Source organism: Microcaecilia unicolor, chromosome 1 (genome assembly GCF_901765095.1).
Source record: "Microcaecilia unicolor chromosome 1, aMicUni1.1, whole genome shotgun sequence".
NCBI classification, from domain to species: Eukaryota; Metazoa; Chordata; class Amphibia; order Gymnophiona; family Siphonopidae; genus Microcaecilia; species Microcaecilia unicolor.
In genome coordinates this window covers 621,569,307-621,591,977 of record NC_044031.1, presented here as the reverse complement: position 1 = coordinate 621,591,977, position 22,671 = coordinate 621,569,307, and the positions used below count along the sequence as shown (strand labels likewise).

At 45.2% G+C, this 22,671-nt stretch overlaps 1 protein-coding gene across 1 annotated transcript in view; it reads right to left on the bottom strand.

Annotated features, from left to right (window-relative positions):
- LOC115460298 (microtubule-actin cross-linking factor 1-like) overlaps positions 1-22,671 on the bottom strand; it is a 116,228-nt gene that overhangs the window by 58,768 nt on the left and 34,789 nt on the right. Inside the window, exons 8-11 of the mRNA XM_030190096.1 lie at positions 20,455-20,614; positions 10,805-11,002; positions 3,948-4,073; positions 1,211-1,354 (exon numbers count right to left, since the gene is read on the bottom strand). Of these exons, the coding sequence (XP_030045956.1) occupies positions 1,211-1,354; positions 3,948-4,073; positions 10,805-11,002; positions 20,455-20,614 (628 nt within the window). The remainder of the gene's footprint in view (positions 1-1,210; positions 1,355-3,947; positions 4,074-10,804; positions 11,003-20,454; positions 20,615-22,671) is intronic.

Below are 22,671 nucleotides of genomic sequence, written 5' to 3'. Positions count from 1 at the left end.
CTCTCTTATCTCCCCTTCACCTTCTCTCCACAGGCACCCTGTCCTCCCATCTTCCTCCTCTCCCCTCCCTGGGCACCATCTCTTCTCCTCCTCTCGCCTCCCCATCTCCATTTTTGTTTTTTGGTTTTTTTTTCCATTTCTTATATCCAGGATCTCTCACTAATGCTGCTTCTGCCTGCCTCCTCCAACCCTGCGTTTAACGCCGACAGCAGGCTGCGTCTATGTTGCCTGAAGTCTCTCTCGCTCTGTAGCGCCCTGCCTCCGCTGACAGAAGGAGCAATTAGATCTTTCCTGCTAATTGGCTTTCCTTTAGTCCCTCTAGCACACAAAACTGATAATGCCTCCCCAAAATGGCATTATATGGGCTGAATCCAGTATAGGTGGAGATTGCCACCACACTGGTTCACCCAAAACAATAGCAAACGCTATTGAAAACAATAGTAAAAAGATTATGGGCAAGATAGGCTCACCTCATCTCCTGTTTTATCTAGCCTCCTTGCCTCGAGCCCAACTTCTCTCACACTCTCTCCCCCCACCCACCCAGCAAGCCAGCATCTCCCTCCCTCAACTCTCTTCGCCTGAATCTACCTTTAATTTGTTTCAAAATTTGCCAGGCAGTGGCAGCAATTCACAGGCACTGCCCTGCAGCTGGCCCAACATCTTCTCTCTCTGTAGCCCACCCCAGCGGAAACAGGAAGTTACTTCAGAGAGGGTGTGCCACCTAGTAGAGAGAGAATGTGGGGTTGGCGGAAGGCAGCACCTGTGAATTGCTGCCACTGCCCGACAAGTTTTGAAACAAATTAAAGGTAGCCCTTGGGGGAAGAGGGCTGAGGCAGGGAAGGAAAAGAGGAGATGCCGGTCCAGGTGGAAGCAGCGGCGAATAGAAGGGAAAGATGCCGGAGGAAGAGAGTGGCAGAGTGCCTCATTATAGGACCGCCCCTGTCAGCGGGAGACTTTCCCACTTTGGTTGGAGTGCAGATGCCAAAGCGGGAGTCTCTCGCTCAATGCGAGAGACTTGGCAGGTCTGGGGTGACAAGAAGGGGGAAGAGATGGCGGACCGCGGGAACCCCCTGGAGCTGTGGGGCCTAGGGCAACTGCCCTGTTTGCCCCCACTAACGCCAGCCCTGACTGTAGGGAGAGAATCTAGGAGGGGAAGTAGTGGACAGCGGGAGAAGGGAATTAGAGGGGGAAAGAAGATAGCAGCTCTCACCTCCTGGTAACGGCTTTTGGTGATATTGAGCCAGGATTTGATGGTAATGATGGATTTAGGGTGGCAGCAGGACAAGATTTCCTCACCAAGAGATCGTATGCAGTCCAGTGCCAACTTCTGACACTGCAGGACACTCATCAATTCCTGGACATAAAAAGAGGGGAACACAGAAAACTCTTATTGCAAAGAACTAACTGGAAATCAGTGCCATCTGACAACTTACATTGAATAAGTGAGCTAGTGCTACCTGATCCACTACACTGACACATAAAACTCTCCACAAGCTAGTGCTATCCAACTCTCTGCATTAGATTCTGGAGAGCTGTCACGATGGTGACTGTTTCCTTGTCTGTGCTCACCTCGCCCTCTGGTGGCCAGTACCAGTGGCTGCTATGGACTGTCACACGTTCCAGACTTCAGCCCAGTCCGGTCCGGATCTTCCAGGCTGCCAGACTTGCTTTTCTTGTTTGTGCCTGAACAGCACCCGTAGCTGCCTTGTGCACGGTTTACCTAGCCTTGTTCTGTGGGCTCTTGCCCTTCTGCTTTGTCTTGCTGTTGTCTGTGGGCTTCCAGTTCTCCTGTTTGCCTTGTTCACTGTCTGTGGTCCCTGTTTGTGGTGGCTTGTCAGCCTACAGTCTTGGTTCTGTTCTGTTGCCTGTGTGTGGAGCTCTGGTCTGTCATTTTGAGTGTCTGCAGTAGCTAGCATTGTCCCTAATTAGCTCTCTGCTGTGCAGGTGGTCTGCTCCTGTTCTACCCTGTCTGCTTTCAGCTTTCTTCCCCCTGTTTGGGACCCCTGCTTCTGCCAAGCTTGTATGTATATCCTAACCCCTGCTTCTGCCAAGCTTGTGTGAATATCCTAAAACCCTGCTTCTGCCAAGCTTGTGTGAATATCCTAAACCCCTGCTTCCGCCAAGCTTGTGTGTATATCCTGAACCCTGCTTCTGCCTAGCTTGTGTGTATATCCTGAACCCTGCTTCGGTCCAGCTTGTGTGTATATCTTGAACCCTGCTTCTGCCAAGCTTGTATGTACGCCCTGTCTGCCTAGTCTGTCTGTGAATCCTGATCCCGTCCAGCTCCATCCTGTAAGTCCTGCAGGTCGCCCGCACCCAGGGGCTCAACCTCTGGGGAACGGCGGTCAGCGCAGGTGAAACCCGGAGCTGCTCCAGTCCTGTTTGTCTCCTGTTATCCCAGTCCTGTGGTTCCAGCATTTATCTGCCTACAGCCGCAGTTCCAGTCCTGTCATTCTGGCCAAGTCCATTCCAGATTCCAGCTCCAGCCTCGCTTGTTTGCCCAGTCCCAGCTGGGGTTCTTGCCTGCGTCCAAGGGCTCACGTTCTAGTGACTGTTTGTTTTGAACCTGAGATTGTAACAAGAGCTCTCTAGGTAAGTGTTACCGAAACCCATATATTGACCCCCAGAAAGTTCTCTAAGATCTGGTGCTACCAAACCCACACACTGATCCATAGAGATCTCCAGGGGCCAGTGCTACCAAACCCGTACACTAATCCAGAGAATTCTCCAGGAACTAGTGTTACCCAAACCCATAATCTAGAAAGCTCTCCAGGAGCTAGTGCTATCCAACTCTTTACATTAGATCCTGGAGAGCTTTCTGGTAAGTGTTACTCAAAACCATATATCGATCCCACAGAGATCTCTCCATCTAGTTTTACCTATTTCTCCTATAGCTCTCCAGGAGTTAGTGCTACCCAAACCCATACATTGATCCAGCGAGGAGCTAGTGCTATCCAAACCCCTATATTCACTGATCCAGAGAACACTCCAGGAGTTAGTGCTTTTGTTTATCGGCAGGTGAAAAGGTCCATTCAGGTGGGTACAATGCTCTCAGGCAGCATGGCAGCTCTTAAAAAACCTCTATCAGAGGTTCAGAGCACATGCGTGCCACCCGTTGGATACTAAGCAGTCTGTGAATAAGACAAGAGTGTCAGAGAACTCATGCCAGAATTAGAAAAACTGGAAGCACAAACTAAAAGTAAAGAGAATTCACATGAAGGGGCTAAGCAAAGTTCATAGTCTATCTTTACAAACAAAATCGAGTTAAATTCAGAGGTTCATATTCAAAGAAGGGTCAAGTACCTAAATACACTGATCCAGAAATCTCTCCAAGAGCTAGTGGTACCCGGCCGAACCCATACACTAATTCAGAGAGCTCTTCATGAATTAGTGCTACCTGAACACCCACCCACAGAACTTTCCAGGAGCAGCAACCAGAATTGCACACAATACTCAAAATGTGGTTTAACCATGGAGAGATAGAGAAGCATTAAGATATTCTTTGATTTATTCTCTATTCCTTTCCTAATAATTCTGAACCTTCTGTTTGATTTTTTGGCCACTGCTGCATACTGAGCAGAAGATTTCAACATATTGTCCACGATGATGCCTAGATCCTTTTCCTGGCTAGTAACTCATAATGTGGAACCTAGTATTATATAGCTATAATTTGGGTTATTCTTCCTAGTATGCATCACTTTGCAGTTGTCCACATTAAATTTCATAAGCCATTTGGATGCCCAATCTCGCAAACTCCCCCTGAAAGTTTTCACAATCTTTTTGTGATTTAACAATTTTGATGCTGCAAGCTGGGGCAGATGACTTGCAGCCACCTTGCTAACACACAGTGAGCTCTCCCAAAACTAGGACAGATACCCTTTTCTGACAGCACTGAATAAAACTGATGGAGTTTCAATATTCTTCCTGCCATTATTTCTGTTACTCACTTGCTGCTGTTTCTGGCACTCCTGCAAAGTCTCCTCTTCCTCAGGGATTACACCATACTTCAGGGTCCTCTCAGCCTCGGATAGGTGCTCCAGGAAAGAGCGCACCAGAGAATGAAACTCTTCTGCCTGAAAAACAGAAAAAGAGGGAAATAGACATAGAGAGCAGGACCACAAACTGTGCAGTACAGGATGAATATATCCACTGAGCACAGTGACAGGGACATTTCTGAATACCCTGAGAAGCTAATCCTGGAAAACACAGGAGGTGTGTTAGTTCTGAGCAATGTATGGGGACTAGAGGTGAACCTTCTGTAAAGAAAATGTACAAATAATACAGGGCACTAGCTAGGAATAAGCACAAAAGGGCCGATATTTTGACCACGTGAGTTGGTCCGGCTTACTCCCGCAATGCTGAGCCCGGATATTCAATGCCAGGCCGTTTCCGGTGACCGGCCCTGAATACCCAGTTTCTTTTGGGCAGGTTCAAACTTAACCGGCCAAGCCGATATTCAGCACTGGCCGGTTAAGTTTAAACCGGACAAAGATAGACCTGGTATTCATGTCAGGGACGTAGCCAGACCTCGGCGGGAGGGGGGGGGGGCCAGAGCCTGAGGTGGGGGGGCACCGCCACTTTGGACCTCTGCCGCAACCGCAAAACCCGTCGTCACCCGCCCGCCCCCTGCCACCGCATCAGGTACCTTGTTTGCTGGCGGGGGTCCCCAATCCCCGCCAGCCAAAGAGTCCTCTTCAGCGCCAGTCGACTCTGGCGCCTTCGTTGTGGGCTCATCTGTTTCTGACGCCTTACGTCCTGCACGGGGCTACATGCATGGTGCAGGACGTAAGGCGTCAGAAACAGATGATCCCACAACGAAGGCGCCGGAGTCGACCGGCGCTGAAGAAAACTCTTCAGCTGGCGGGGTTTGGGGACCCCCGCTAGCAAACAAGGTACCTGATGTGGCGGCGGGACGGGCGGCGACCGCAGGTGAGGGGTCAAATGTAGCGGGGGCCATGCCCCTGTGGCCCCACGTAGCTACGCCCCTGATTCACATAGCAAAATATGGCTGCCAAACTTAGCCAGTAATGGGCTGAAAATCAGCAGATAGCCAGTTATATTCACTAGCCGCTAACCGCAAATTTTCAGTGTCAAGGAGCATTGTCAATTTACCTCACCAGAACAGCATCACCACTGTTATTGTGATGAAAAGTACAGGGCCGGTCTTAGGCAGAGGCGACCGAGGCGGCCGCATAGGGCCCCGCGCTTAAGGGGGCCCCGCGCGGCGCACCTCAACTCTGCCTCTCTGGCCGACCCCCGCTTGGACCGCACCGCCGCATCATGATTTGATTCCGCTCTGCTTCTGCCTCCGGTCCGGTGCCCTGCCCACCCACCGCTGAGCCTGCTGTCAGCTCCCGCCTCTCCCCGGACCCGACAGACAATTGCAGGCTTGCAGCGACGCCCCGAACCCCGACAGTCAGAGTTGCAGGCAGCGACAGCTCACCCACCCAGCATTTCCCTTCCTGCCCAATGTCCCGCCTTCCTTCTGATGACGTATTTCCTGAGCGGGAAGGGAAAAGAGGTGAGCCTGATGATGCCAGTGAGTCGACTTCAAATAAAGTGAAGTGGAATGGAGCTGATCAGCTGGAGCAAGTTTTTGCGCCTCCTGCACTGCCATTCAAAGGCAAGCCAGCCAGGTATTTATGATTATTAGCTTTTCTTCCAGCTCTGGAGCACAGCAGTCTCTTCCCCCTCCCCCCTCCAGGGCAATTAAACTGTAGATCACGATCACTGTGTGGCAGAAGAACATCGTCCACTGAAAAATGCCTGTTGAAGAATTAAAAACAAAACGACCCCCCCCCCCCCCCCCAGCATATTTACATCGACATAACTATACATTTATTTATTCACCTTTTCAGTTAAGGCATCATTGCTGTTAGGGAATATGTTAATCCTTCTTCTTGGTCAGGTGGATTTGCAATTAAAGTAAAAGGCGGGACTGCAAGTGTCCCGGGGGGGGGGGGGGGGGGGGGAAACTGACAGTAGCTCATTAAACAAAAGAGATTCTTGGTGGCAGAGGTGTTTTTGATCCAGGACTACCTGATTTTCACTGACTTTGCATGCACAAAGCAGGCAGGATGGCCTGCCTAAACTGTTTGATCTTTAACTCCAGGCAGCCTTTCTGAAAGACTAATTTAATAGAACCTCCTAACAATGAACTACAGATAATAGAGAAAGGGGAAGCCCTGATGACCCCCCAGTGTGGTCAGTGCAGTGCACACAGAGCTACACAGGACATGCACTTGAAATTATGAGCACTTAGGGGCAGATGCACTAAAGCTAAATGAGCCTTTAATGACTCTCCAACGAGGAAAATTTGATCCGTTGCATGCATCAAAGGGCTTTTACCGAGGAAGCCAGCAGCTAATGAAAACGGAATAGAGATGAGCAATTAGTGTGAAAACCCCATTGAAACGACATGCACTAACCTTTTCCGATTGCCTTTACGCAGGAAAAAGGCAGGAAATCTAACGAGAGGTCTGGACCACTCGTTAGGACAGCTCTGTGCCAGGAAAAATCATTAAGTAAAAAAATAAACAAACTTTGAGCCAATCCCAGCGCATTAGCAGAGCTAAAAGCGCTGTGATTGGTCCAAAGGACGTCAGAAAAACATAAATAAATAAAAATAAAAAAAGGATCGGGAGGGGGCAAGGGCGCTCATCAGGAGCGTCCTGTACGGACGGCCTTGCCCCCCCCCCCCCCCCCCCCGCTGCTCCCCACTTTCCGCCGCTCCCCCCACCCCGAAAAAGCAAAATTTGAGCAGCCCCTGCCCCCCTCCCTTCCTCACTACTCTCTCACCTCAGCTCCGCCTCCCGACATCCTCCGTCCTGTGCCCCGCCCCCTTTTGGGGTCGTCGCCGCCATTCCCCTCCTCCATCGGGCCCCCCTCCCTCTTACCGGGCCCGTGCAGCGCCTCTCTCCTCTGTCCGAAGGCGCTGCACGGGCAAGAAGACAGCTGATGCCTGCCTTCGCCCAGCTTCGATGGCGCGTCTTTCTCCTGCTGGGGTCACCCCTGTCTGACGTCAGTAACCTACGTAGGTTACTGACATCAGACAGGGGCGGGCCCAGCAGGAGAAAGACGCGCCATCGAAGCTGGGCGAAGGCAGGCATCAGCTGTCTTCTTGCCCGTGCAGCGCCTTCGGACAGAGGAGAGAGGCGCTGCACGGGCCCGGTAAGAGGGAGGGGGGCCCGATGGAGGAGGGGAATGGCGGCGACGACCCCAAAAGGGGGCGGGGCACAGGACGGAGGATGTCGGGAGGCGGAGCTGAGGTGAGAGAGTAGTGAGGAAGGAAGGGGGGCAGGGGCTGCTTGAATTTTGCTTTTTCGGGGTGGGGGGAGCGGCGGAAAGTGGGGAGCAGCGGGGGGGGGGGGGGCAAGGCCGTCCGTACAGGACGCTCCTGATGAGCGCCCTTGCCCCCTCCCGACCCTTTTTTTTTATTTTTGTTTTGATTTGGGAGCCATGTGCTTGTGATTTGACTGTGTTTTGACTGTTTGTGGCATGCGCAGAGCAGCTAACATAACGCTTGGCTGCTCTGCGCATGATTTGGGGGCCGATTAACGATGTGTATTGTGATTCTTTGATACATTGTACGTTTCTATACCGATCTGAGCATGTGTGACTTTTTTTTTTGGTGCATTCTTCGTTTTTTTAAAAATCGTTAGGGCCTTTAACGATTTTGATTTTTTTACGTTTGCTTGATGCATCTACCCCTTAGTTAGCAGAAGTCCTTCACACTGTTCTTTTTAGCTGCACTTGGTTCACTGAAACAAAACTGGCTAGTGCTGTGTAATTACCACTGATCCTATGCCCACCAGTCATACCATAGTTATAATTTGCTGTTAGCCTATTGACTTTTCTGTTTCTTCAAATGTTTTGATTTGCAATTTTTTGGTGTTGCTTTCTTTTTACCTTTTTTTTATTGGTGGACTCTTGAAAGTTAAAAAAAAATTAGACTTTCAGACTGGTGGAATATACACTTTTAGAAATCTAGAATAAATGAGATGCTTACATTTGGCTTTTTCTTTTTTTACCTACAGTGTGACGAACTGCCTTGTTACTGGGAATTTTTTTTTTCAGATAGGTGCATAGGCTTGAGAAGGTATAGTTATGTTTGCACCTTTTGCTCCTAGATGCCCTTATAAGATTGGGAGACTGGGCATCCAAATGGCAGATGACATTTAATGTGAGCAAGTGCAACGTGATGCATGTGGGAAAGAGGAACCCAAACCATAGTTATGTGATGCAAGGTTCCACACTAGGAGTCACCGCCCAGGAAAAGCATCTACTACTACTACTTACCATTTCTATAGCACTATTATATGTAAGCAGCGCTATACACTGGACATGAAGAGTTAGTCCCTGCTCGACAAAGCTTACAATGTAATTAGGATAGACAAATAAGGGAATTACTAAGGTGGGAATGATAAAACATGGGTTCTGAACAAGTGAATAAGGGTTAGGAGTTAAAAGCAGCAGCATCAAAAACGTGGGCTTTTAGCCTAGATTTGAAGACGGCCAGAGATGGAGCTTGATGTACCGGCTTAGGAAGTCTATTCCAAGCATATAGCACAGCAAAATAAAAGGAACGGAATCTGTAGTTAGCAGTGGAGGAGAAGGGTGCAGATAAGAGAGATTTACCCAGTGAATAGAATTCCAGGTAGGAGTGTAGGGAGAGATAGGAGTGGAAAGATACTGAGGAGCTGCAGATTGAATGCACTTGTAAGTCAATAAGAAGAGTTTTAACTGTATGCAGAAATGGATAGGAAGCCAATGAAGTGACTTGAGAAGAGGGCTAATATGAGCATAGCAAGCAACACTGGAGGAATATAAGTCGTGCAGCAGAATTTTGAACAGATTGAAGAGGAGAGAGATGGCTTAGTGGAAGACTTGTGAGAAGCAAGTTGCAATAGTCTACATCAGAGGTGCTAAGAGTGTGGATAAGGGTTCTTGTAGTGTGCTCAGAAAGGAAAGTATGAATTTTGTTGATATTATAGAGAAAGAAACAACAGATTTTATTAGTCTGCTGAATATGTGCAGAGAAGGAGATTGTGTGTCCGCACCTCTGACCCCCCGGGGTTATGAGAATTGGAACTACTAATTGTAGTGGACTTGAACTGAATAATTTCTGGGGAGGTGGGGGTTCATGATAGCATTGTGCTTATTATTTCAATCAGTTTTTCTATACAAGTTTAGCTTCATTTGTCTTAATTTGAAATTTCATAAATAAAAAATTTTCTAAAAATTGAAAAATCTTATCAATGGGGTGGAGCTGGGGTGGGGGCGGGGCTAGGGCAGGGGCAGGGCTAGGATGGGGCCCCACCAAATTGGTCTGCACAGGGCCCCGCACTTGCTAAGACCGGCCCTGGAAAAGTATATCCTACTATACCCAGATTTATATCTCAGATATACTTAATCAAAACGGAGGTAAGAGCCCAAATATTGTCACTTACAATGTCAACAAAATACTTAATAGAACATTTTAATTTATAGTGAAGGGTAAAGCAAAGATGGAACATATAGATAGGTAAGAGAGTAAGAAGAGTTAGAAAGTAAGGTGACTAATTTAAAGAAAGTTGCACATAGGGTCAGATAGATGGTTAAATATTATCTCAGCTAGGGTAGGAGTGGATGATTGTTGTTGAACACTTTTTGTTCTTTGCTAAATTCTGAGGTACTAGAGGGTTTATCACAGGGCACAGAGAGCATCTGTCATGTCTGATACCAGTCATCCACAGTCTATTAGGCACAAGTCCTAGAAAGCGTCCTAAATCTAAAATCAAATGCCTTTTATTGATTCTCTACCTTTGTAGTTTCCAAGCTATGTTTATATACATCAAAGTAGAACCATGCACACAAAGCCATCTCTACATTCAGAACACATTAACCAATCCCGTTGAGCATCGCGCTGGTGAATTTGCTCTTTTCCTGTGCGGCAAAACTGCTGTAAAATATATGAGTAAATTCAGCACCTTCCTGAAATCTTCATGACCATATCAAGTGGACTGCCAGTTCTGTGAATTTATATAAACATCATATATGTACACACTCACACCCATGTAGATATACCTACTGTGTACACACACACACACACATATATATATATATATATATATATATATATATATATATATATATATATATAGTCACACTCAAGGACCTCAGTCACTCCAGCACTCACACCTATATTTTATTAATAACACTACTTATCATAAGTACCAAAGCAGCCTACAACATATTTTCAGCAGCACAGAACTGACAGAGCTGCTGAAAAACCAGGGAGACTGCTGTGGTGCCATCTAGATCGTATCGGGGAGGTCCAGGGCGCAGACGGGAGTTACCAGGTACCACTGATATTCAGCAGCAGTGCTTGCATAATTTGTCCACTTAACATATAGCAGGACAGCAAAATGGTTTGTTTAATTATACTACGCCATACTTTGTATTGTTATTTGAATATTTTTACTGCTGTAATTGCTCATTTGATTTATTCTTACTGTACACCGCCTTGAGTGAACTCCTTCAAAAAGGTGGTAAATAAATCTTAATAAATAAATAAATAAATAATAACCACATAGCTATCCAGTAGCACTGTTGAATACTGGCAATACCAGAAAATTCTGGGCAGCCACTTTGTGCCAAGATATTCAGTGCCAGTGCCCAGATAGAGGCCAACACTGAATATCCATATGTAATTTAATCTGTGGCAGTCAGCATTTAAACAAACGTTAACCACTGCCAACTGAATATCATCTTCAATGTATTATCCTTCAGTTCTCTTCCTACCCCTATATAAACCTGATCTGACCTGTTGTAGTGAGGCCTCCAGCCGTGCTTGCTTGCCAACCGAGAGTTTGCAGACCACTTCCCAGCGATGGTTCAGCTCCTCCATCTGCTTCTGCAGCCACTGTGAGTCAGCGCTTATGCTGCCACGGGTCAGGTCCCTCATGGAGCGCTTCAGGGTCTTTACACAACTGGCTCTTTTCCCCAGCTCCTTCTGGAATACCTGAAAGAGGAGAACAGAGAAAGGGGAACACAACACATTGTATGATGCTGAAGTGTCTCTCCAGGTTGTATTATTCTGATTTCCCTGGGTGAAGAGGGATCTGATAGAGCTTGACAAAGTCCTATAATAGCAATAGTATGGGATCAGAGCCTGGGGCGTTACTACATGATAAAGGAGAAGGGACTCTGTAGGAGAGGACATGGAGGGGTGATCGGATCACTGTATAGACTCCAAAAGAAGAGAAAAGGAAGGGGCAATAGAATCACCAGATGGACCCAAAGAAAGGAAGAGATGAATGGGTAATAGGAACTAAAAGAAAAAAAAAAAGGAAGGAGACGAAGAGGTAATAGGATCACTGTACAGACCTCAAGAGCAAAAGAAATGCAGAAGAAAAGGGTAAGAGGATCACTATATAGACCCTGTGAGGGAGTGCCTGGAACAAGCCCAAGTTTCCTTAACTGTACTCCTTCACTCAGCCACTTTAATTAAACAGAGCTAGTTGGCTTAGCCAGGAGAGCTGGGCACAGTCAGAAAAAGTTAAAGCTGCAGAGTGAGAACAGAACAAGGAGCCCCAAATAAGGAATCCTGCAAGGTTACTCCAAGCTGGGATGCAGTATCTGAAGCAAGGACCTAGAAGAGAAAAGCAGTCCTCCAGCATATGCCTTTACCAAAAAGTTGTAAGTAGCAGAAGCTTAATTCAGGTAGGCCAAATGTATCTTAGAATTTGAAAATCATTAACCCTTTCAGGCCTGGTCAGCACTAGGCCTATTTTTGCTTACATATGGAGACTAGTGAACACTGAGACTGTGGAGCCTGTTAGCACAGGCTACAGGAAGATTGAATTCCTAAGAAAATTTTGACTCTCAAGTTACTATTATGCCTGTAAAAGGAACAGGTTTCATATATCTGTTTTGTTTTACCTTCAAACCCCTATGCAGCAGTGTTTGTTAAGGCTACAGGCCTGGCTGCCACCCACCCATATTGTGGCAGTGGTGGAATTTGAGCTTCTTCATTTAATACGTTAACCTCTGGGGTTTGGAGCCTCAACACAGTGTAGGGACTTGTATGTGGACTAAAAGGGAATAGCCCTGCCCTAGAGAGGAACTTCAAAACGTTTAGTCAGAGCTGAACAGGCAGGAGCTTTTCTTCTGTTTGCAGTGCTAGAGAGTAACAGAGAAAGCCTGGCCTGGAATGGCCAGTGAAATCTGATTGGCTTCAATATAACCCTCATGCAGCTAGAGGAGCAGACAAATTCAAGATATAAGCAATTGACAAACTGGAGCTCCCTACTTAGAGCACAAAATAGAAGCAGCTTCTGTGTAAAGGGTGTCCATTGTGGAATTATAAGCCCTAAAGAAACTGAAGCTTCAGCTGCAGCAGTTAGGAAATCTGGTCTGGAGTAACAACTGGAGTTGGAACTGGAACTAGAGCCACTGCTTATCCTATTGAAAGGTCAGCTCTTGTATGTATAGAAGGCCAACTCCACTCTGGTGGGCAGAGATAAAAGCTACTGCATTTTACATAAGTGCATAAGTATTGCCATACTGGGACAGACCGAAGATCCATCCAGCCCAGCATTCTGTTTCTAACAGTGGCCAATCCAGGTCAGAAATACCTGGTAAGATCCCAAAAAAGTACAATACATTTTATGTTGCTTATCCTAGAAATAAACAGTGGATTTTCCCCAAGACTGCCACTGAAAACTCTGGAGTGGAGTAGCTGTTTAAAGCTAGTGCGCCTGTAAGTACTGGAGGAAGGCCAGTTGGTGTACACATAGAAAGCTGAAGGAAGCAAGAATTAGATGGGAATCTGGGAGCAAGCATAGCAGGAAGCCTTATAGCCCTGCAGCAGGGCCCTGAGAATAAAGGGGACTACTGACCCTGGGGGTAGGGCACACCTGAGGAAAGGAGAAGCAAGCCCAAAAGGAGGAGCATAAGGCAGTCACAAGGGTTGGCTGGTAAGCAACTCAATGGGCAAACAAAGGGAGCAAGTTAAGTGACCTAGGTTTTTTAATTAAGGTCTTGCATTGAAGCTAATTAATTTATTTGTTTTTTTGGACACAAGTTATTTTGGCACAAGTTTGTTATTGACCTTTAACCCCAGCTTGGGTGTATGTGCTGCTGGTTCACTAATGTTTCTTTTTCCAGTTGCACTGCTATGTGTTTGTGAGCACACTGCCATCTCCTGGAGAGCATCCTACCTCTTCAAACCTACATCTTCCAAAATCTATGGACAACCTCTTCAAACCTATGTCTTCTAAACTCCATAGACAACTACATAAACTACTGATGCCCTTCACAAGTCATAACTATTAAAAAAAACTTACTGTAGTCTCACCAAAATGTAAATTGCAAGCCACTTTGAATAGAAACTTGTGGGATTAACTGTGGGATTAACAAAAATGCATAAATAAATAAATATAAATAAATAAAAATACAACTTTTTAACTGTTGGTTTGTTTTTATTTTGTACATATATTGCCATCTTCTGGAGAGCAGTCTCTATAAACATATTGACTGATTTTCTTTGTCATTTTGGTTTTCAGATTTGATAGATGTATAATCAACTTGCCAGTTTTTCATTTGTTGTCAAACAGGTTATTGAGTGAGTATTGAGCTGGTTTATGTTGCTTCCTATTTATATATTCTACATTTTCTTTTGAATGTATTACTTTATTTAATACTTTTTTTGTTTTATTGTAGTATAATATTATTGTATGTTATACTTGATTGCTTCACCTACTGTCACCAATGAACTCTAACACAATTCCACTTTATTTCACACTCCGGATTTGAACTCTCTCTACTTAACTGATTAACTCACTTGTCACTTATGAACTTTAATGCAATACCACTTTGAGCCTGCAAATAGGTTTGAAAATGTGGGATACAAATAAATAATTTTGGTGGTGAATAGTTTTATATACACCAAATAGGTATGTGTCCTGTTTCTATTAAAATGTTTATGTATTACATTATGGCATGTACTATGTTCCACTGTTTCAATGGTCTACAGCTAGGATGTTGCTTGTTTGATTTGCATAGACAACTGTTTGTGTTTACTGTAAATGTATATACTTTATGATTCTGTCTCTTTGAAGCATTATGTATGTCATATTTGGTGCTCTATAATCATATTATATTTATTTAGTAATTATGGTTTACAATCCCAATATTTATGCATGTCATGGTTTTTATTTTTGTTCGGTTTTATATTAGTTTTATATCATGAAAAAATATATAGTTTATTTATTATTCTTTTATTAATTTGTAATTTTGATTATTTATTATTTTGTAGCCCCTGACACAGCCCTTATGTGGGCGAAACATGGCCTGTGTCGGGCACTATTTTGGTTTGTGTTTCACCAACAAAGATTCGTTTGTATCTTCTACCTATCTGCTTTGTTTGTTTTCACGGTACAGTCACAGAGCAGTGATTATTATTTCCATAAGAATATAAGAATAGCCATATTGGGTCAGACCAATCATTCATCTAGCCCAGTATCCTGCTTACAACAGTGGTCAATCTAGGTCACAAGTACCTGACAGAAACCCAATTAATAGCAAAATTCTAGGCTACCAATCCCAGGGCAAGCAGTGGCTTCCTCCATGTCCATCTCAATAACAGACTATGGACTTTTCCTCCAGGAACTTGTCCAAATCTTTTTTAAATCCAGATACGCTAACCACCATTACCACATCCTCCAGTAGCGAGTTCCAGAGCTTAACCATTCTTTGAGTGGAAAAATATTTCCTCCTATTTCTTTTAAAAGCATTTCCATGAAATTTCATCGAGCATCCCCAGTCTTTGTACTTGTTCAAAGAGTGAAAAATCGATTCATTTCTACCCATTCTACACCACTCAGGATTTTATAGACCTCAATCATATCCCCCCTCAGCCATCTCTTTTCCAAGCTGAAGAGCTCTAACCTCTTTAGCCTTTCCTCATTTGGGAGGAGTTCCATCCCCTTTATCATTTTGGTTGCTCTTGTTTGAACCTTTTCTAATTCCACTGTATCTTTTTTGAGATATGGCAACCAGAATTAAACGCAATACTCAAGGTGAGGTCACATCATGGAACAATACAGAGGCATTATAATATCCCTTTCCTAATAATCCCTAGCATCCTGTTTGCTTTTTGGCCGCCGCCACACACTGGGCAAAATATTTCAGCGTATTGTCTACAAAGACACCTAAATCTTTTTCTTGAGTGCTGACTCCTAAGGTGGATCCTAGCATCAGGTAACTATGATTCGGATTATTCTTCCTAATGTGAATCACTTTGCATTTGTCCACATTAAACTTCATTTACCATTTGAATGCCCTGTCTTCCAGTTTCCTAAGGTCTTCTGCAATTTTTCCTAATCCGCATGCGTTTGGACAACTTTGAATAGTTTTGTGTCAACTGCAAATTTAATCACCTCACTCAACGTTTCAATTTTCAGATCATTTATAAACATGTTAAATAGCACAGGTCCCAGTACAGATCCCTGTGGCACGCCACTATTCATCCTTCTCCATTGAGAAAAATGGCCATTTAACCCTACCCTCTGTTTTCTATCCAATAACCAATTCCTAATTCACAGAAGGACATTTACCCCATCCCATGACTTTTCTCATGAGTCTCTCATGAAGCTTTCTGAAAATTTAGATACACTATCAGGCTCATTTTCAAAAGAGAAGGACGCCCGTCTTTTGACACAAATCGGAAGATGGGCATCCTTCTTCCAGGGTCATCGAAATCGGTATAATCAAAAGCTGATTTTGGATGTCCCCAACTGCTTTCCGTCACAGGGAAGGCCAAAGTTCAAGGGGGTGTATTGGAGGTGTAGCGAAGGCGTGACTTGGGCGTGACTAACACATGGCTGTCCTCGACCCATAATGGAAAAAAAGGGCGTCCCTGACGAGCACTTGGATGACTTTACCTGGTCCTGTTTTTTCTTACAACCAAGGCACAAAAAGGTGGCCGACATGACCAGATGACCACCGGAGAGAATCAGGGATGACCTCCCCTTACTCCCCCAGTGGTCACTAACCTCCTCCCACCCTCAAAAAATATCTTTTAAAATATTTTTTGCCAGCCTCAGATGTCATACTCATCTCCAACACAGCAGTATGCAGGTCCCTGGAGCACTGGGTGCAGTGCATTTCAGGCAGATGGACCTAGGCCCCTCCACCTGTTACGCCATTTTGCAGCGTCAAAGGAAGAGGAGGGAGGCAGGCTGCGTCCCTCCTCCAACCAAGGTAGGGGGGCGAGCAGAGAGGGAGGGTGAGCGTCGGATCGGATGGCAGAGCAGACCCTTGCCAATGCTGGGGGTTGGGTGGGGGGGGGCGGCGGTCCAGTGGACCGCCAGCCCCCCTGTCGCTGGGGGGGGGGGGGCGGCGGCCACTGGACCACCAGGCAGGGACCATTTTTGGGGGGGGGTTGGGGGGCTGGAGACCCACCAGATCTCCAGCCTTCCCTGAACCTGGGGGGGTGGGATCGTCGGGGGGGACCGGAGGTCCGCTGGACCTCCAGCCCCCGTTTTGCCTTGCTCGGGGCAGAGGTAGTCAGGGCCTGGTGGTCCCATGGACCTCCAGCCCCTGTGTTTGACAGGTTTGAGATTTTGACAGCCCAGACCTGTCAAACAAGTGCGGGAGGATTGTGCTGAGCGCATGCTCGGCACAATTCGCCCGCACTTCTATCCCATGATCAGAGATAATTGCGCTGCTTAAATTTGCATGCATTATTTATTTATTTATTTGTAGCATTTGTATCCCACATTTTCCCACCAATTTGCAGGCTCAATGTGGCTTACATTTGCCGTAATGGCGGTTGCCATTTCTGGGTAGCAGAATTACAAATGGACTTGCGTTAAGGTACATACATACATGGTAACATACATGGAATATAATATATATGGGACAGATCATAGTATATATATATATACCATGTGTACACATACATGGTGAAGAAGAATACATTATGGTAATGCTTAAAGGTTCCTGAGTAATAAATTGCATTGTAACATACATTAGGTCTTCGACTATAAAGAGATCCTATTCGACATAAGGTTTATGGTGGTAGTGCTTGATCATTGAAAGCAAAGAGGTTAATCAGTCATGCTATAAAAGTTCGGTTTTGTAAGGATCGTGTATAATGTTGTTGTTTAGTGTTTAAGATGGATGTTTATTGTATGCCTTCTTGAAAAGATCTGTTTTCAATACCCTTCGGAAGATGGTTAGGTCTTTCGTCGTCTTTATGGTCTTCAGTAGTGCATTCCATAGTTGCGTGCAGATGTATGAGAAGCTAGTTGCGTATGTGGATTTATATTTTAGCCCTTTACAGTTAGGGTAGTGGAGATTGAGGAATGTTCGTGGTGATCTTTTTGCGTTCCTAATAGGTAAGTCTATGAGGTCCGACATGTAGGTTGGTGCTTCCCCATAGACGATTTTGTGGACCAGGGTGCAAATTTAGAACGCAATTCGTTCTTTTAGTGGGAGCCAGTGTAGTTTTTCTCTTAGGGGTTTGGCGCTTTCGTATTTCACTTTCCCAAACATGAGTCTGGCTGCTGTGTTTTGTGCGGTTTGAAGCTTCTTAATGATTTGTTCTTTGCATTCAGCGTATATGGCATTGCAGTAGTCTAGATGACTTAGTACCATTGATTGTACTAGGCTGCAGAATATTTTTCTTGGGAAGAAAGGTTTGATTCTTTTAAGTTTCCACATTGAATAGAACATTTTCTTTGCTGTATTTTTCGCATGGTCTTCAAGTGTGAGATTTCAGTCAATAGTGACTCCCAGTATTTTCAGGCTGTTTGAGACCGGAAGTGTGTAGTCTGGGGCAGCGGCGTACCAAGGAGGGGGCAGTGGGGGCGGTCCACCCTGGGTGCACGCCACTGGGGGGGTGCCACGCGCTGGTCAGCGTCGTTGGTTTCCATGCTCCCTCTGCCCTGGAACAGGAAGTAACCTGTTCCGGGGCAGAGGGAGCATGGAAACCAACGACGCTGACTGGTGCGCGGCACCCCCCCCCCAGCGGCGTGCACCCGGGGGGTTCTTTCACCGGGGTGGGGGGTGTCCCTTCGCCGGGGGGGGGTCGCTCTGCACGGAGGGGGGGGGGGGCAGGGCGCATCGGCGATCCGCCCCGGGTGTCAGCGCCCCTCGGAATGCCACTGGTCTGGGGTGTTTATGGTAGTGGATTTGTTTGTATTGTATGGTGAGGACAGGATGAGACATTGTGTTTTTTCTGCGTTTAGCTTGTTGGAATGCGTCCACCCATGAGTTCATTATTTGGAGGCTGTGTGTGATTTCATTTGTGATTTCAGTTATGTCTCTGATCATCGGTGTGGTAAAGCCCCGCGCTGTTCCAGCGCTATTTTTAGAGCGCTGTTTGGAACAGCACGGGGCTTTGATCATCTGCCCCTATGAGATCTGTGTGCTTGTCCCATGCTTTCTTAAATTCAGACACAGTCCTTGTCTCCATCACCTCCTTTGGAAGGCTATTCCACGTGTCCACCACCCTTTCTATGAAAAGTATTTTCTTAGATTACTCCTGAGCCTATAACCACTTTACCTCATTCTGTGCCCTCTCATTCCAGAATTTTCCTTCATTTGAAAAAGACTCACCTCCTGTACATTAATGTCACGGAGGTATTTAAACATCTCTATCATATCCTCTTTCTCCCCCCTTTCTTCCACAGTATACATATTGAGGTCTAAGTCTGTCCCCATACGCTTTATGACAGAGACCACTGACGAATTTTGTAGCCACCCTCTGGACCGACTCCATCCTGTTTATATCATTTTGTAGGTGAAGTCTTCAGAATCGGATACACAGTATTCTAAATGAAGCCTCTTATACAAGGGCAATATCACCTCTTTTTTTCCTGCTGGCCATTCCTCTCCCTATGCACCAGAGCATCCTTCTGGCTTTGACCGCCTTTTCTACCTGTTTGGCCACCGTAAGATCATCAGATACAATAACCCCAAAGTCCTACTCTTCTTTCATACACAGAAGTGCAGGGCCATGCACTTGAGTTACAAAAATCCAAGGGAATCCCTTGGATTTTTGTAACTCAATTGCATGACCCTGCATTTTTTTAGCATTAAATCTTAGTTGCCTATTACTGGACCATTCTTCAAGCTTTGCTAGATCTCTCCTAAACATCCACCAATGGTACAGTACCAGTACCAGAGCAGTGATTATTTATAAAGTTCCATCAGTGTACACAGCACTGTATAGTCACAAAGTGGTGATTATTATTTATAAATCTTCATCGGAGTTGTTTCAAGCTTTTATTTCACTTGCTATACCGCATCATGAGCAATGCCAACTGAGCAATTTACAAACATCAAAACTAAGGAAACAGGAAAAGAACTACAATGTCAGATAGAGTACATAACATTGTACAGTGAGAATGGTGATTATTATTTATAAAACTCCATTGTATAGTCACGGAGAACTGGTATAGAGAAAAAGCTAAATTTTAAAAAGCCTTACTATCTATTTATTTAATTTATTTATTTGCTGCATTTATATCCCACATTTTCCCACCTATTTGCAGGCTCAATGTGGTTTACATTGTTCCGTCATGGTGATCGCCATTCTCTGAGAACTTTTCCTCCCTTTTTATAATAATTATTTTGAAAATTGTGGTGCCACTGACTTACAGTAACAATACAGATATTTAGGAAACAATTTAGCCTGCAGAGAAAGTGTTTTTTTAAACACTGGCCACCATTCCTATTCTGTACCTGATGTTTGGTGCTGGGCTGTACCTAGACACCAATGCTGAAAATCATATTCCACCAATGCTCAGTGCCAGTATACAGATAGCTATCTGAGTGAATTATGACAGCAATTGCAGTGGCCTCTTTGCTAGATAGTTATCCCCGTCCCGGCACTGAACATTGGCAGTACCAGTATAATGTCTAGCGTATACCCTGGTAGCTTATGTTACAGCTAAGGAGTGAGTGTATACCTAAGTAATGCAATGTTACACAGGTAAAGAGCAAGTATATACATAGGTAATGTAATGCTACAGGTAAAGCAAGAGTGTATACCCAGGTAGCCTAAAGGGCGAGTGTATACCCAGGTAGCTTATGTTACAGATAGGAGTACAATGTATCCAGATGAGTTCATTTTACACATATCAAGACAGTAATTAACCTGTGTCCTAAGCCAAGATATGCCGAATATGATCTCAGTTTCTCAAATTTACTGTGAATTCTTGCTTTAATACTTGCATTGTACTAGAGAGAGCTCTGTTCTGGAGTTTACTAGATAAGTGATATGAATTGGCTGTATTCCCAAGTGACGCTGAGTTAAACATAAAGCATATTACAAGTAAGCCCGGAAGTACATTCTATTTAATTCTAGAGAATCTTCAAGTGTATAATTAAGAGAGAGGCCTGGCCCTACCAGACTAGAGAGAGACGGATTAGGGGATGTAAAGGTGAGAGTAGAAGTCTAACCTTGTGATTGTCCATGAGGTCACTGACCAAGTCCTTGTCCCCCCTGATGGGCACATCTTCAGACAACTGAGGCTCAGCCCAGTATAGCCAGTCCATGAGGGCCTGGAGAGCATCAGTAAACTTTCCTGAGAAAAGCAACAACTCTTCCAGCTTGTGCTGCCTGAAAGAAGGAGAAAGAGAGAGCAGCACTGTTCATTAATATAGCAGGTAGATGATTCCAGCTCTGGAGACAGGAAGAGGAAGATGCCAGTTTTGGTGGTTGTGAAATTCTTTACAAATGGAGCAGTAGCCTAGTGACTAGAGCACAGTCTAAGAATGGAGAATCAGGTTTCAAATCCCACTTCTCTTACTGGTACTCTTTGAGACCTTAGGAAGTCTCATCACCCTCCACTGCCTCAGATACAAACTTAGGGTTCTATATGCTAAGCTGTGTTACCTGGTTAATGCTCATTAATGCCATTTTACACATGTTAATTATCACAAGCCCCATTATTCTCAGCAGGAACTTTTGCTAAAGCTGAATTAACTGGTTAACACATGTTGATGCATTAAAAACAATGGGGCAATTCTTTAAGTGGGCACCTCCATTTTGGCATGCCAAGGCTGCATGGTAAATGTCTATTTTATAAAGGAACCTTGGCACCTAGGTTCCATTATAGAATACTAGCATAAGCTGGTATTGACGTACCTAGCATTTAGGTGTCCGTAGTTACACCAGCAATAGAGCTGGCATGAGTGAGGGCACCTAAATACAGCAGGGATGCATGTAACTTACAATATTCTCTCAGTTACCCACATAAGTGTGAGCCTGCCTACATCCCGCCCAGGCTCCTCTCCTGTAATGCACCACCCTTCCAAATGTGCACTATGTATGTTAAACAGTGTGGTAAACTTACTAGCAGATAGACCTGGTCTCTTCATAAATATAGCTGCACAGAGGTGAAAGGAAAATATTTATTTACATGGAGAGAAATGTATAGCCTGTTCTCTCCACAGGTCGGAGATAAATAAACATACAAAATCACTTCTTACAATCACAAGCTCTCTCTGCTGTGGCCTGCTCCAGTAGGCCCACTGCACACACATGGTTGCCCCCGCCACCGGGCAACCCAACCATCTTGTCTCTTCCTGGATTTCCCAGCATTCCAATTTCAATATTTCACACTGGGCACTGCTTGGGCCCTGACTACCCAAGTCACACTGTCTACCAGATTGTAAGACAAATTTGTCCTACCCCAAATCCACTTCCCCTCTGTCACTTACAGGGTAGCACTCTCTGCTAAGGCCACTATTCTTCTCTGGTACTGCAGTCCTACTTGCAACACCTTTGGAGTCCTCTTCACTCGGTGGCTCCCTGATCAGTTCAAGCTCAGAGCATTTAATCCAGTTTAGTCTGAGCCTCACCCCTCTGACTCTGACTCAGTGGACTAGCGCCACCTGCTGTAAGGGAGTGCTCTTCACTATACCATCCACTCCCTCACAAGCAGGTATTTGCAGAATAGCACTTAGGCACCCTGCTAGCACTTATGTGGATAAGTGTACACGTACATATTTAAGTGCCGGTATTCTAAATATTTACCTGCATAACACAGGTGTAAATGTGGGTGCCTAGGTTATAGAATCATCTTCAGCTACTGAAAAAACTGTAAGCCTTCTGGGGCAGGAGATACTTACTAAACCTGAATGTAACTTGCCTTGAGGCTGGATTTGGAAATACACGAGTTAAATTCCTCAAAATAATATTGTTGAGCAAGAAGCTAACAATATGAAGAAGAGGAGGCAGAACAGAATGAATGGGCCCCCACCCTACAACACACTCTAACAATAAATGATGGGGGAGACTGCACACACCAAGCTTAACTCCGTCCAGCCCATCCTACAACACACTTGAACAATACATGATGGGGGAGACCACACATACCAACCTGAGCTCCGTCTATCCCATTCTGCAACACACTCTAACAATACCCGATGAGGAAGACAGTACACACCAAGCTTAGCTCCATCCATCCAATCTTACAACACACTTTAACAATTCATGATGGGGAGAGACTGCACATACCAAGCATAGCTCCATCCATCCCATTATCTGTCACAATCCAAACAATACACAATGGGGGAGACTGCACACATCAAGAACAGCCCAGTGCATCCCACCCTGTTATAAAAACCATCCACAAAGAGTGAAGCCTTGTGAGTACTTTCCAGTCCTGAGGG